General features: G+C 46.0%; 1 protein-coding gene across 1 annotated transcript; it reads right to left on the reverse strand.

Annotated features, from left to right (window-relative positions):
• Nucleotides 1-8,839: 8,839 nt before the first annotated feature.
• Nucleotides 8,840-10,939, reverse strand: LOC135534335 (uncharacterized; the record flags this gene model as incomplete). Its single annotated transcript, XM_064961365.1, has 2 exons — nt 8,840-9,123; nt 10,485-10,939. Coding segments are annotated over 2 exons (739 nt in total), but the record flags the coding sequence as incomplete, so codon positions are not given.
• Nucleotides 10,940-15,245: the final 4,306 nt, after the last annotated feature.

Genomic DNA, 15,245 nt, shown 5'->3' on the forward strand with positions numbered 1-15,245 from the left:
CCCTGTTCCAGGTGTTCAGTGCCATGGTGTGACAGGAAGTGTGTTTGTGTGTCCCTGTTCCAGGTGTTCAGCGCCATGGTGTGACAGGAAGTGTGTTTGTGTGTGTCAGTATGTGGGTCATGGCTAGAGGTCAGAGGTCGAGGTCAAAAGCCATGGTCCTCCACAACAAGGGACCTTTACAACACTAACCTCCATGTTCTTCAGGCTACTCTATAGGCCCTATATATCTCCCTTTACGTCAGACTTCCTACCACATGTCGTGACACTTCGCGTTGAAAGCGGAATGAGGAATAACTCGGTTTGTTTTTCTGGAAAGTTGTGAAAGTCTCTGAAAAAGTGTTCTTTTGGAGAGAAAAAAATGTGTTACTATCTAGCTACCTTTTTGAGTTTGGATTCTGTGACACTGTTGGTGTCCATTGCCGGGACTGCTGTTATCTGTCCAGGGATTCTAGCGACCAAAGGTCTGATGAGCTGCTTGGCGTAGCAGCCAGCCTTAGCTGCCCCTCAAGAAGGCTGCGTATCAAGCTAGATGCTATTTCTCTGTAAACAAATTGAGACAGACTTTCAGCATGAAGGGCACTAAATATGTACTGCACTGACAAATGACTGATGATTGGTTGAAAGAAATTGATAATAAGAAGATTGTGGGAGCTGTACTGTTAGATTTGCTAGTTGACCATAACCTGTTTTGAGAGAACATTTTTTATGGCTTTTCAACATCTGCCATAGCTCTGAATCCACGACATTCATCTAATAGAACTCAGAGGGTTTTTCTTCATGTAAGCTTCTCTAATGTCAAGCAATGGTGTGGTGTACCACAGGGCAGCTCTTCGGGCCCTCTGCCACTGGCATTAAACAAAGCCTGTGTGTCCATGTATAAGCAACCACAGCTAATGAAGTCACTGAAACCCTTAACAAGGAGATGTAGTCAGTTATGGAATGGGTGGTCAGTAATAAACTGGTCCCGAACATCTCGAAAACTAAGAGCATTGTATTTGGTACAAATCATTGCCTAAATTCCTTGACCTCAGCTGAATCTGGTAATGAATGGTGTGGCTGTTGAACAAGTTGAGGAGACTAAATTACTAGGTGTTACCTTAGATTGTAAACAGTCATGGTCAAAACGTATAGATTTCATGGTTGTAAAGATGGGGAGAGGTCTGGCCGTAATAAAGAGATGCTCTCTTTTTTACACCACACTCCAAAAAGAAAGTTCTGCAGGCTCTAGTTTTGTCTTATCTATTTATTGTCCAGACATGTGGTTAAGTGCTGCAAAGAAAGACCTAGTTGGGCTCCAGCTGGCCCAGAACAGGAGCGGCACGCCCTTGCTCTTCATTGTAGTTAGAGGGCTAATATTAATACTATGCATGCCAGTCTCTCTTGACTGGGAGTTGAGGAGAGACTGACTGCATCTCTTCTTATTTTTGTATTAGAAACATTAATGTGTTGAAATTCCAAATTGTTTGCATAGTCAACTTACACACAGCTCTGACCCACACACACTTACTCCACGAGACGTGCCACCTGGGGTCTTTTCACAATCCCCAAATCCAGAACAAATTCAAGAAAACGTACAGTATTATATAGAGCCCTATTGCATGGAACTCCCTTTCATCTCATATTGCTCAAATAAACTGCAAACCTGTATTTTTTTAAAACCAACAGATTAAGCAACGCCCTCACGGCACAACGCCTCTCCCCTGTTGAACCTGGATACTCTGTTTATATGTAAATCAAAATCAAATCAAATCAAATTTATTTGTCACATACACATGGTTAGCAGATGTTAATGCGAGTGTAGCGAAATGCTTGTGCTTCTAGTTCCGACAATGCAGTAATAACCAAACAAGTAATCTAACTAACAATTCCTAAACTACTGTCTTATATACAGTGTAAGGGATAAAGAATATGTACATAAGGATATATGAATGAGTGATGGTACAGAGCAGCATAGGCAAGATACAGTAGATGGTATCGAGTACAGTATATACATATGAGATGAGTATGTAAACAAAGTGGCATAGTTAAAGTGGCTAGTGATACATGTATTACATAAGGATGCAGTCGATGATATAGAGTACAGTATATACGTATGCATATGAGATGAATAATGTAGGGTAAGTAACATTATATAAGGTAGCATTGTTTAAAGTGAATGTATTGATATGTAGGCTGTATGTGCCATTATAAAATGTATGTAGTTCTGTCCTTCAGTGGTTCTTGTTTGTTAATGTTCTGTATTATGTCATGTTTCATGTTTGGTGCGGAACTGTTTGGTGCGGACCCCAGTGTAACGATGCACGCTGAGAGTCGGGAAGCAAGTTCAGGGAGTGAATACATTTTAATAAATAAATGAAACAGACACGTAAATACAAACAGCACACGGACATGAAACAGAAACAATGGCGACTGGGGAAGAAGCCAAAGGGGATTGACTATATATAGGGAAGGTAATCAAGGATGTGATGGAGTCCAGGTGAGTGTCATCATGCGCTAATGCGCGTAACGATGGTGACAGGTGTGCGCCTTAAACGAGCAGTCTGGTGACCTAGAGGCCAGAGAGGGAAGCACACGTGACAGCCCGGAAGAGTAGCTGCTGCTTTCGCAAAAGCTAATGGGGATCCTAATAAATACCAAATAATTTTTTACAAGATGTGTGTTGAAAGATTTAGTTCACATACTGTAGAGATTCACAAATAATGAAAGATTGTAATTGAATATGACCTGGACCATGCATTTTGCGTAAAACACTAAGCCTACGTGAGAGTGGTCTCTGTCCACAGCCAAGCCTTTAGTCTTGTCGTTGTGAGGCACTCTTCATACTGAATGTGTCACGCCTTTAGAGCTGCCAATAGTAATCGGAAGGTTGCTGGATCGAATCCCTGAGCCGACAAGCTAAAAATATCTGTCGCTCTGCCCTGAGCAAGGCAGTTAACCCACTATTCCCCGGGCCCTGAGCAAGGCAGTTAACCCACTGTTCCCCGGGGTGCTGAAGACGTGGATGTCGATTAAGGCAGCCACTCTAATGGGCTGTATCATGAGCCACTCTAATGGGCTGTATCATGAGCCACTCTAATGGGCTGTATCATAAGCCACTCTAATGGGCTGTATCATGAGCCACTCTAATGGGCTGTATCATGAGCCATTCTAATGGGCTGTATCAGGAGCCACTCTAATGGGCTGTATCAGGAGCCACTCTAATGGGCTGTATCATGAGCCATTCTAATGGACTGTATCAGGAGCCATTCTAATGGACTGTATCAGGAGCCATTCTAATGGGCTGTATCATGAGCCACTCTAATGGGCTGTATCAGGAGCCATTCTAATGGACTGTATCAGGAGCCATTCTAACGGGCTGTATCAGGAGCCACTCTAATGGGCTGTATCATGAGCCACTCTAACGGGCTGTATCATGAGCCATTCTAACAGGCTGTATCAGGAGCCACTCTAATGGGCTGTATCATGAGCCACTCTAATGGGCTGTATCAGGAGCCACTCTAACGGGCTGTATCATGAGCCATTCTAACAGGCTGTATCAGGAGCCACTCTAATGGGCTGTATCATGAGCCACTCTAATGGGCTGTATCATGAGCCACTCTAATGGGCTGTATCAGGAGCCACTCTAACGGGCTGTATCATGAGCCATTCTAACGGGCTGTATCAGGAGCCACTCTAATGGGCTGTATCATGAGCCACTCTAATGGGCTGTATCAGGAGCCATTCTAATGGGCTGTATCATGAGCCATTCTAACGGGCTGTATCAGGAGCCATTCTAACGGGCTGTATCATGAGCCACTCTAATGGGCTGTATCAGGAGCCACTCTAACGGGCTGTATCAGGAGCCACTCTAACAGGCTGTATCATGAGCCACTCTAACGGGCTGTATCAGGGGGCTGTATCATGAGCCATTCTAATGGGCTGTATCATGAGCCACTCTAACGGGCTGTATCAGGAGCCACTCTAATGGGCTGTATCATGAGCCACTCTAACGGGCTGTATCAGGGGGCTGTATCATGAGCCATTCTAATGGGCTGTATCATGAGCCACTCTAACGGGCTGTATCAGGAGCCACTCTAATGGGCTGTATCATGAGCCACTCTAATGGGCTGTATCAGGAGCCACTCTAACGGGCTGTATCAGGAGCCACTCTAACAGGCTGTATCATGAGCCACTCTAACGGGCTGTATCAGGGGGCTGTATCATGAGCCATTCTAATGGGCTGTATCATGAGCCACTCTAACGGGCTGTATCATGAGCCATTCTAAAGGGCTGTATCATGAGCCACTCTAATGGGCTGTATCATGAGCCACTCTAATGGGCTGTATCATGAGCCATTCTAAAGGGCTGTATCATGAGCCACTCTAATGGGCTGTATCATGAGCCACTCTAATGGGCTGTATCAGGAGCCACTCTAATGGGCTGTATCATGAGCCACTCTAATGGGCTGTATCAGGGGGCTGTATCATGAGCCACTCTAACGGGCTGTATCATGAGCCACTCTAATGGGCTGTATCAGGAGCCATTCTAAAGGGCTGTATCATGAGCCACTCTAATGGGCCAATGTCCTGGAGCCACTCTAATGGACTGTATCATGAGCCACTCTAATGGACTGTATCATGAGTCACTCTAACGGGCTGTATCAGAGCCACTCCTAACGGGCTGTATCAGGAGCCACTCTAATGGGCTGCATGGATCATTCTAATGGGCTGTATCAGAGCCACTCTAATGGGCTGTATCATGAGCCACTCCTAATGGGCTGTATCATGAGCCACTCTAATGGCCATCATGAGCCACTCTAATGGACTGTATCATGAGCCACTCTAATGGGCTGTATCATGAGCCACTCTAATGGACTGTATCATGAGCCACTCTAATGGGCTGTATCATGAGCCACTCTAATGGGCTGTATCCAGGAGCCACTCTAATGGGCTGTATCAGGAGCCACTCTAATGGACTGTATCATGAGCCACTCCTAACGGGCTGTATCATTGAGAAAAGTCTAGAAGTCTGTCTGTGTTTAAGTCATGTGTGGAGCATGTCTTTAGCCTATGTGTTAATGGGAACAGTCGACAGCATCCTTGTGACGTCACTGTCCTGTGCTTAGCGAATGGTCAATTGAGCCTGACCGGGATGATTGTCCACATTGTAAAACCAATGTAAAAGTCCCAAATTTGCAACAAACCTGTCTATCTAGCAGTCCAGGTCTGCCTCAGAATAGATTCTTTGCGTATTGTTTTTATAATCTTCACATCCTGTCAGTGACACGGTGAGTCACACACTGAATGCATAGGACCTGCTATTCCCCAATCTCCTCTCTGAGAAAATAAACTGTACGGAGTTGGCTGTTGATGACAATTTGTCAGGCGTTCTAGCCTATACATCTGGCTCCCAGTTGGTCGTTCGGTCGGACGGTTGGTCTGTCGATTAAATCTATCTATCAGCCCCAACTGAAACAACTTTCCGTGCTAACTTATCAGACTAATTGAGATAACATTAGGAGTAAAAACATTAGGAGTAAAAACATTAGGAGTAAAAACATTAGGAGTAAAAACATTAGGAGTAAAAACATTAGGAGTAAAAACATTAACAATTCCTACATTTTTTTTTACAGTCCTCTGTGTTAAGCTATGAATGGCTGGCAATGAATACTATTGAGAAAGAGTGGGGTAGTATTTAATTTACCCGCTGCGGCTACTCCATCCAGCATGCAGACAATATAACGGCCAAGTACCCTGCCAATTTACTGCCAAAAAGTATTGCTTCTCTGTGATGTGGGTTGGTGGGAAGGAGTGATGTGGCGTTGATGTTGGGGTGGGGTAGGGTAGGGGTGGTGGTGGTGGTGGTGGTGGGGGGTTATTTGGTATTTTATTAGGATCCCCATTAGCTGTTGCAAAAGCAGCAGCTAATCTTCCTGGGGTCCACATGAAACATGAAACAGAACATCATTAGACAAAAACAGCTCAAGGACAGAACTACATAAATTTTTAAAAGGCACGTGTTGCTTACATATGAATGCACACACAAACTATCTAGGTCAAACAGGGAGAGGCGTTGTGTAGCTTTATCTGTTTTGTGAAACCAGGTTTGCTGTTTATTTGAGCAATATGAGATGGAAAGGAAGTTCCATGCACACGGACTCTATATAATACTGTACGTTTTCTTGAATTTGTTAAGGTTTTGGGGATTGTGAAAAAGACCCTGGTATCACCTGGTGGAACAAGTGTATGTGTCCAGGCTGTGTGTAAAATTGACTATGCAAGCAATTTGGGATTTTCAGCACGTTGAATGGTTCTTATAAAAAGAAGAAGTGATGTAGTCAGTCTCTCCTCTTAGCCAAGAGAGACTGGCGGCATAGTATTTATATCAGCCCTCTGATTACAATGAAAAATGTGCTGCTCTGTTCTGGCCCAGCTGCAGCTTAACTAGGTCTTTCCTTGCAGCCCTCGGCCACACGACTGGACAATAATCAAGATCAGATAAAACTAGAACCTGCAGGACTTGCTTTTTGGAGTGTGGTGTCAAAAAAGCAGAACATTTGTTTAATAGGGACAGACCTCTCCCCATCTCTTTAATAGAGACAGACCTCTCCCCATCTCTTTAATAGGGACAGACCTCTCCCCATCTCTTTAATAGGGACAGACCTCTCTCCATCTCTTTAATAGGGACAGACCTCTCCTCATCTCTTTAATAGGGACAGACCTCTCCCCATCTCTTTAATAGGGCCAGACCTCTCCCCATCTCTTTAATAGGGACAGACCTCTCTCCATCTCTTTAATAGGGACAGACCTCTCCCCATCTCTTTAATAGGGACAGACCTCTCTCCATCTCTTTAATAGGGACAGACCTCTCCCCATCTCTTTAATAGGGACAGACCTCTCCCCATCTCTTTAATAGGGACAGACCTCTCTCCATCTCTTTAATAGGGACAGACCTCTCTCCATCTCTTTAATAGGGACAGACCTCTCCCCATCTCTTTAATAGGGACAGACCTCTCCCCATCTCTTTAATAGGGACAGACCTCTCCCCATCTCTTTAATAGGGACAGACCTCTCCCCATCTCTTTAATAGGGACAGACCTCTCTCCATCTCTTTAATAGGGACAGACCTCTCCCCATCTCTTTAATAGGGACAGACCTCTCCCCATCTCTTTAATAGGGACAGACCTCTCCCCATCTCTTTAATAGGGACAGACCTCTCTCCATCTCTTTAATAGGGACAGACCCTCTCCCCATCTCTTTAATAGGGACAGACCTCTCCCCATCTCTTTAATAGGGCCAGACCTCTCTCCATCTCTTTAATAGGGACAGACCTCTCTCCATCTCTTTAATAGGGACAGACCTCTCTCCATCTCTTTAATAGGGACAGACCTCTCCCCATCTCTTTAATAGGGACAGACCTCTCCCCATCTCTTTAATAGGGACAGACCTCTCCCCATCTCTTTAATAGGGACAGACCTCTCTCCATCTCTTTAATAGGGACAGACCTCTCTCCATCTCTTTAATAGGGCCAGACCTCTCTCCATCTCTTTAATAGGGACAGACCTCTCCCCATCTCTTTAATAGGGACAGACCTCTCCCCATCTCTTTAATAGGGACAGACCTCTCCCCATCTCTTTAATAGGGACAGACCTCTCCCCATCTCTTTAATAGGGACAGACCTCTCCCCATCTCTTTAATAGGGACAGACCTCTCCCCATCTCTTTAATAGGGACAGACCTCTCCCCATCTCTTTAATAGGGACAGACCTCTCCCCATCTCTTTAATAGGGACAGACCTCTCCCCATCTTTACAACCATTGAATCTATATGTTTTGTCCAGGACAGTTTACAATCTAAGGTAACGCCAAGTCATTTAGTCTCCTCAACTTGTTCAACAGCCACACCATTCATTTCCAGATTCAGCTGAGGTCTAGAACTTATGGAATGATTTGTACCAAGTACAATGCTCTCTTATTTTAAATGACAGCCCAGGAACAGTGAGTTAATTGCTTGTTCAGGGGGCAGAATGACAGATTTGTACCTTGTCAGCTCGGGGACTCGATCTTGCAACCTTTCGGTTACTGGTCCAACGCTCTAACCACAAGGCTACCTGCCGCCACAAATATAAGTATAATTGCTCACTGTTTGTCGTGGGCATTTCCTGCCTAAGTTTGCCCACTTTGCCAATTAAATAATCATTCAAATAGTTGTCAACATCACGTGATTTTGTGATGAGTAAGTCATCTTTCTGCCCATAATTTAATTTCAAGTTTTTTTCCATATCATTGATCTTAGCTTCATAATACAGTTTCATCTTCTTTTTGTTGAGTTTAGTCACATAGTGTTGGGCTCTGGGTTGGGATGGGGGGCTCTGGGTTGGGCTTGGGTTGTGTTGGAGTATTCTGGGTTGGGCTCGTGTTGGGCTTGGGTTGTGTTGGGGGGCTCTGGGGTGGGCTAGTGTTGGGCTTGGGTTGTGTTGGGGGGCTCTGGGTTGGGCTAGTGTTGGGCTTGGGTTGTGTTGGGGTGTTCTGGGTTGGGCTAGTGTTGGGCTTGGGTTGTGTTGGGGGGCTCTGGGTTGGGCTAGTGTTGGGCTTGGGTTGTGTTGGGGTGTTCTGGGTTGGGCTAGTGTTGGGCTTGGGTTGTGTTGGGGGGCTCTGGGTTGGGCTTGGGTTGTGTTGGGGTGTTCTGGGTTGGGCTAGTGTTGGGCTTGGGTTGTGTTGGGGGGCTCTGGGTTGGGCTAGTGTTGGGGTTGGGTTGTGTTGGGGGGCTCGGTATTGGGATGGCGTTGGGCTTGGGTTGTGGTGGGGGGCTCGGTATTGGGATGGCGTTGGGCTTGGGTTGTGGTGGGGGCTCTGGGTTGGGCTAGTGTTGGGCTTGGGTTGTGTTGGGGGGGCTCGGTATTGGGATGGCGTTGGGCTTGGGTTGTGGTGGGGGTCTCTGGGTTGGGCTAGTGTTGGGCTTGGGTTGTGGTGGGGTGTTCTGGGTTGGGCTAGTGTTGGGCTTGGGATGTGGTGGGGGCTCTGGGTTGGGCTTGGGTTGTGTTGGGGGGCTCTGGGTTGGGCTAGTGTTGGGCTTGGGTTGGGCAAGTGTTGGGCTTGGGTTGTGGTGGGGTGTTTTGGGTTGGGCTTGGGTTGTGGTGGGGGGCCCTGGGTTGGGATGGCGTTGGGCTTGGGTTGTGGCCGGGGGCTCTGGGTTGGGCTAGTGTTGGGCTTGGGTTGTATTGGGGGGCTCTGGGTTGGGCTAGTGTTGGGCTTGGGTTGTGTTTGGGGGGCTCTGGGTTGGGATGGCGTTGGGCTTGGGTTGTGGTGGGGGACCCTGGGTTGTGTTGGGGGGCTCTGGGTTGGGATAGCGTTGGGCTTGGGTTGTGGTGGGAGGCTCTGGGTTGGGCTAGCGTTGGGCTTGGGTTGTGGCGGGGGGCTCTGGGTTGGGCTAGTGTTGGGCTTGGGTTGTGTTGGGGGGCTCTGGGTTGGGATGGTGTTGGGCTTGGGTTGTGTTGTGTTGGGGGGCTCTGGGTTGGGCTTGGGTTGTGTTGGGGGGCTCTGGGTTGGGATAGCGTTGGGCTTGGGTTGTGGTGGGAGGCTCTGGGTTGGGCTAGCGTTGGGCTTGGGTTGTGGTGGGGGGCTCTGGGTTGGGCTAGTGTTGGGCTTGGGTTGTGGTGGGGGGCTCTGGGTTGGGCTAGTGTTGGGCTTGGGTTGTGGTGGGGGGCTCTGGGTTGGGCTAGTGTTGGGCTTGGGTTGTGGTGGGGGGCTCTGGGTTGGGCTTGGGTTGTGTTGGGGGGCTCTGGGTTGGGCTAGTGTTGGGCTTGGGTTGTGTTGGAGGGCTCTGGGTTGGGCTAGTGTTGGGCTTGGGTTGTGGTGGGGGGCTCTGGGTTGGGCTAGTGTTGGGCTTGGGTTGTGTTGGGGGGCTCTGGGTTGGGCTAGTGTTGGGCTTGGGTTGTGGTGGGGGGCTCTGGGTTGGGCTAGTGTTGGGCTTGGGTTGTGGTGGGGGCTCTGGGTTGGGCTAGTGTTGGGCTTGGGTTGTGTTGGGGCCTCTGGGTTGGGCTAGTGTTGGGCTTGGGTTGTGGTGGGAGGATCTGGGTTGGGCTAGTGTTGGGCTTGGGTTGTGGTGGGAGGATCTGGGTTGGGCTAGTGTTGGGCTTGGGTTGGGGTGTTCTGGGTTGGGCTAATGTTGGGCTTGGGTTGTGGTGGGGTGTTCTGGGTTGGGCTAGTGTTGGGCTTGGGTTGTGGTGGGGTGTTCTGGGTTGGGCTAGTGTTGGGCTTGGGTTGTGGTGGGGGGCTCTGGGTTGGGATGGCGTTGGGCTTGGGTGGTGGTGGGGGCTCTGGGTTGGGCTAGTGTTGTGCTTGGGTTGTGGTGGGGGCTCTGGGTTGAGCTAGTGTTGGGCTTGGGTTGTGTTGGGGGGGCTCTGGGTTGGGATGGCGTTGGGCTTGGGTTGTGGTGGGGGCTCTGGGTTGAGCTAGTGTTGGGCTTGGGTTGTGTTGGGGGGCTCTGGGTTGGGATGGCATTGTGCTTGGGTTGTGGTGGGGGCTCTGGGTTGGGCTAGTGTTGGGCTTGGGTTGTGGTGGGGGCTCTGGGTTGAGCTCGTGTTGGGCTTGGGTTGTGTTGGGGGGCTCTGGGTTGGGATGGCGTTGGGCTTGGGTTGTGGTGGGGGGCCCTGGGTTGGGATAGCGTTGGGCTTGGGTTGTGTTGGGGGGCTCTGGGTTGGGATGGCGTTGGGCTTGGGTTTTGTTGGGGGGCTCTGGGTTGGGATGGCGTTGGGCTTGGGTTATGTTGGGTGGGCTCTGGGTTGGGATAGCGTTGGGCTTATGTTGTGGTGGGGTGCTCTGGGTTGGGATGGCGTTGGGCTTGGGATGTGTTGGGGGGCTCTGGGTTGGGATGGCGTTGGGCTTGGGTTGTGTTGTGGGGGCTCTGGGTTGGGCTAGTGTTGCGGGGCTCTGGGTTGGGCTAGTGTACCGGGGCTCTGGGCTTGGGTGATGTAGGGTTAACAATGAAAAAGAGTGGAAATAAACTGACAACTGGAGAGCTGCTGTTTCAGGTTTCACTGTAGCTAGATAACACAGATATCGTCATCTTGCCTCTCCTTTGTTCTCTGTTGGTCTGCTACAGTAGATAGAAGTCCTACTGTCCTGTGTTGGCTGCTATATGAAACAGACTAGTGTTCTAGGTGGGATATAATGATGGGAATAGCAACTGGCCTGTCAGGGTTACTGAGAATGTTCTGTGTCATTAGAACCACTGTAAACCACACCAGGGCCAAGACAAGGGCCCATATTCACATAGCATCTAGGATCAGGTCCCTCCTGTTAATATAATCTAATTCATTATGATCTGAAACTGTTCCTAGACCAACACGGCCAGAACATTAGATTCACTGTGAAGTGTAAACCACACCAGAGAAATATCAGGACATTTTTTGGGGGGGTGGGATTTTATCTGAAAAATATAATTATTTAAAATTAATATTCCTAGCTGCAACAGAATACAATCTTAGATACCATTTTATGTCTGCGTCCCGTATGAAGGAAGTTAGAAGTAGTTTCACAAGCCAATGCTAACTAGTGTTAGCACAATGACTGGAAGTCTACAGGAACAGTTAGCATACTAGCTAACGACTCTGAGGAAGTAGATAATTGATTTCATTGCCAAAATCTCAAACTATCCCTTTAGTATGGAGGAAATAACAGTCATCGGAGATAATTACAGACATTTGTTTTTGCGTAGAAAATTCTTAATGCGGGCTGTCTAAGTGTTAATTTTCAGGATGGAAAACGGTTTCAGTGTCAACTTAAATGACCAAAACTAGATAGAATGTGTGCAGAAAAGGTATTGAACTATATATATTTTTTTATAAAACCATCTTTGAGAACTAACAATCAAATAAAACTAGACAGTCTGGGAGAATCGAACATTCCCAAAACCAGGCATGTCCGTTGATTAAGTTATAATGTTTGAGCAGAGAAAAACAGCGTTAGTCGTGGCAAAATGTGTAGAATTGATGGAAATTGGCTTTTAAACTGCAAAAATGTTCCCTACGCGACCAAGGTCCCGTTCTAGCTAATAGACTGTTAATTCTCAATTCCAATGAATGGTGGGAAGGTCAAAATAAGGTGACTGTCTACCAAATCTCCACATTTTAAAATGTTGAGTACTTCTACTTGGCATTATCATTCACCTGATGATAAGACAGGATGTGTTCTTGAAATTTTTGGTAACAAATGATGGGGTCATGGGGGGCACCGGTTTGCCTGGACCGGCAGTCCCTGGGCAAGAACATTTTGAAAACCTCTGTATCTACGGCAATGTACACCACACCAGGCCCAGAGCATTAGGTACAGCCTGGTCTTGGCCAGGAGGACAAAGATTCCCTGATCCTGATTGTGTTTACACTCTCTGACAACTCACATCTCATCTGATATCACTGTTAACACTCTCTGACAACTCACATCTCATCTGATATCACTGTTAACACTCTCTGACAACTCACATCTCATCTGATATCACGGTTCACACTCTCTGACAACTCACATCTCATCTGATATCACAGTTAACACTCTCTGACAACTCACATCTCATCTGATATCACTGTTAACACTCTCTGACAACTCACATCTCATCTGATATCACTGTTAACACTCTCTGACAACTCACATCTCATCTGATATCACGGTTCACACTCTCTGACAACTCACATCTCATCTGATATCACAGTTAACACTCTCTGACAACTCACATCTCATCTGATATCACTGTTAACACTCTGACAACTCACATCTCATCTGATATCACTGTTAACACTCTGACAACTCACATCTCATCTGATATCACTGTTAACACTCTATGACAACTCACATCTCATCTGATATCACTGTTAACTCTCTATGACAACTCACATCTCATCTGATATCACTGTTAACACTCTCTGACAACTCACATCTCATCTGATATCACTGTTAACACTCTCTGACAACTCACATCTCATCTGATATCACTGTTAACACTCTCTGACAACTCACATCTCATCTGATATCACTGTTAACACTCTCTGACAACTCACATCTCATCTGATATCACAGTTCACACTCTGAAAACTCACATCTCATCTGATATCACTGTTAACACTCTCTGAAAACTCACATCTCATCTGATATCACGGTTCACTCTCTGACAACTCACATCTCATCTGATATCACGGTTCACTCTCTGACAACTCACACCTCATCTGATATCACTGTTAACACTCTCTGACAACTCACATCTCATCTGATATCACTGTTAACACTCTCTGACAACTCACATCTCATCTGATATCACTGTTAACACTCTCTGACAACTCACATCTCATCTGATATCACTGTTAACACTCTCTGACAACTCACATCTCATCTGATATCACTGTTAACACTCTCTGACAACTCACATCTCATCTGATATCACTGTTAACACTCTCTGACAACTCACATCTCATCTGATATCACTGTTAACACTCTCTGACAACTCACATCTCATCTGATATCACTGTTAACACTCTCTGACAACTCACATCTCATCTGATATCACTGTTAACACTCTCTGACAACTCACATCTCATCTGATATCACTGTTCAAACTCTCTGACAACTCACATCTCATCTGATATCACAGTTCAAACTCTCTGACAACTCACATCTCATCTGATATCACTGTTAACACTCTCTGACAACTCACATCTCATCTGATATCATGGTTCAAACTCTGACAACTCACATCTCATCTGATATCACAGTTCACACTCTGACAACTCACATCTCATCTGATATCACAGTTCACACTCTGAAAACTCACATCTCATCTGATATCACAGTTCACACTCTGAAAACTCACATCTCATCTGATATCACAGTTCACACTCTGAAAACTCACATCTCATCTGATATCACGGTTCAAACTCTCTGACAACTCACATCTCATCTGATATCACAGTTCACACTCTGAAAACTCACATCTCATCTGATATCACAGTTCACACTCTGAAAACTCACATCTCATCTGATATCACGGTTCACACTCTGACAACTCACATCTCATCTGATATCACTGTTAACACTCTATGAAAACTCACATCTCATCTGATATCACTGTTAACACTCTATGAAAACTCACATCTCATCTGATATCACGGTTCAAACTCTCTGACAACTCACATCTCATCTGATATCACTGTTAACACTCTATGAAAACTCACATCTCATCTGATATCACTGTTAACACTCTCTGACAACTCACATCTCATCTGATATCACTGTTAACACTCTATGAAAACTCACATCTCATCTGATATCACTGTTAACACTCTCTGACAACTCACATCTCATCTGATATCACTGTTAACACTCTCTGACAACTCACATCTCATCTGATATCCCTTTTAACACTCTCTGACAACTCACATCTCATCTGATATCACTGTTAACACTCTATGAAAACTCACATCTCATCTGATATCACTGTTAACACTCTCTGACAACTCACATCTCATCTGATATCACTGTTAACACTCTCTGACAACTCACATCTCATCTGATATCACTGTTAACACTCTCTGACAACTCACATCTCATCTGATATCACTGTTAACACTCTCTGACAACTCACATCTCATCTGATATCACTGTTAACACTCTCTGACAACTCACATCTCATCTGATATCACTGTTAACACTCTCTGACAACTCACATCTCATCTGATATCACTGTTAACACTCTCTGACAACTCACATCTCATCTGATATCACTGTTAACACTCTATGAAAACTCACATCTCATCTGATATCACTGTTAACACTCTCTATGAAAACTCACATCTCATCTGATATCACTGTTAACACTCTATGAAAACTCACATCTCATCTGATATCACTGTTAACACTCTGACAACTCACATCTCATCTGATATCACTGTTAACACTCTGACAACTCACATCTCATCTGATATCACTGTTAACACTCTCTGACAACTCACATCTCATCTGATATCACTGTTAACACTCTCTGAAAACTCACATCTCATCTGATATCACTGTTAACACTCTCTGACAACTCACATCTCATCTGATATCACTGTTAACACTCTATGACAACTCACATCTCATCTGATATCACAGTTCACACTCTATGAAAACTCACATCTCATCTGATATCACGGTTCAAACTCTCTGACAACTCACATCTCATCTGATATCACAGTTCACACTCTGAAAACTCACATCTCATTTGATATCACAGTTCACACTCT

The sequence above is a fragment of the Oncorhynchus masou genome, unplaced genomic scaffold (genome assembly GCF_036934945.1).
Source record: "Oncorhynchus masou masou isolate Uvic2021 unplaced genomic scaffold, UVic_Omas_1.1 unplaced_scaffold_3265, whole genome shotgun sequence".
Lineage (NCBI taxonomy): Eukaryota > Metazoa > Chordata > Actinopteri > Salmoniformes > Salmonidae > Oncorhynchus > Oncorhynchus masou.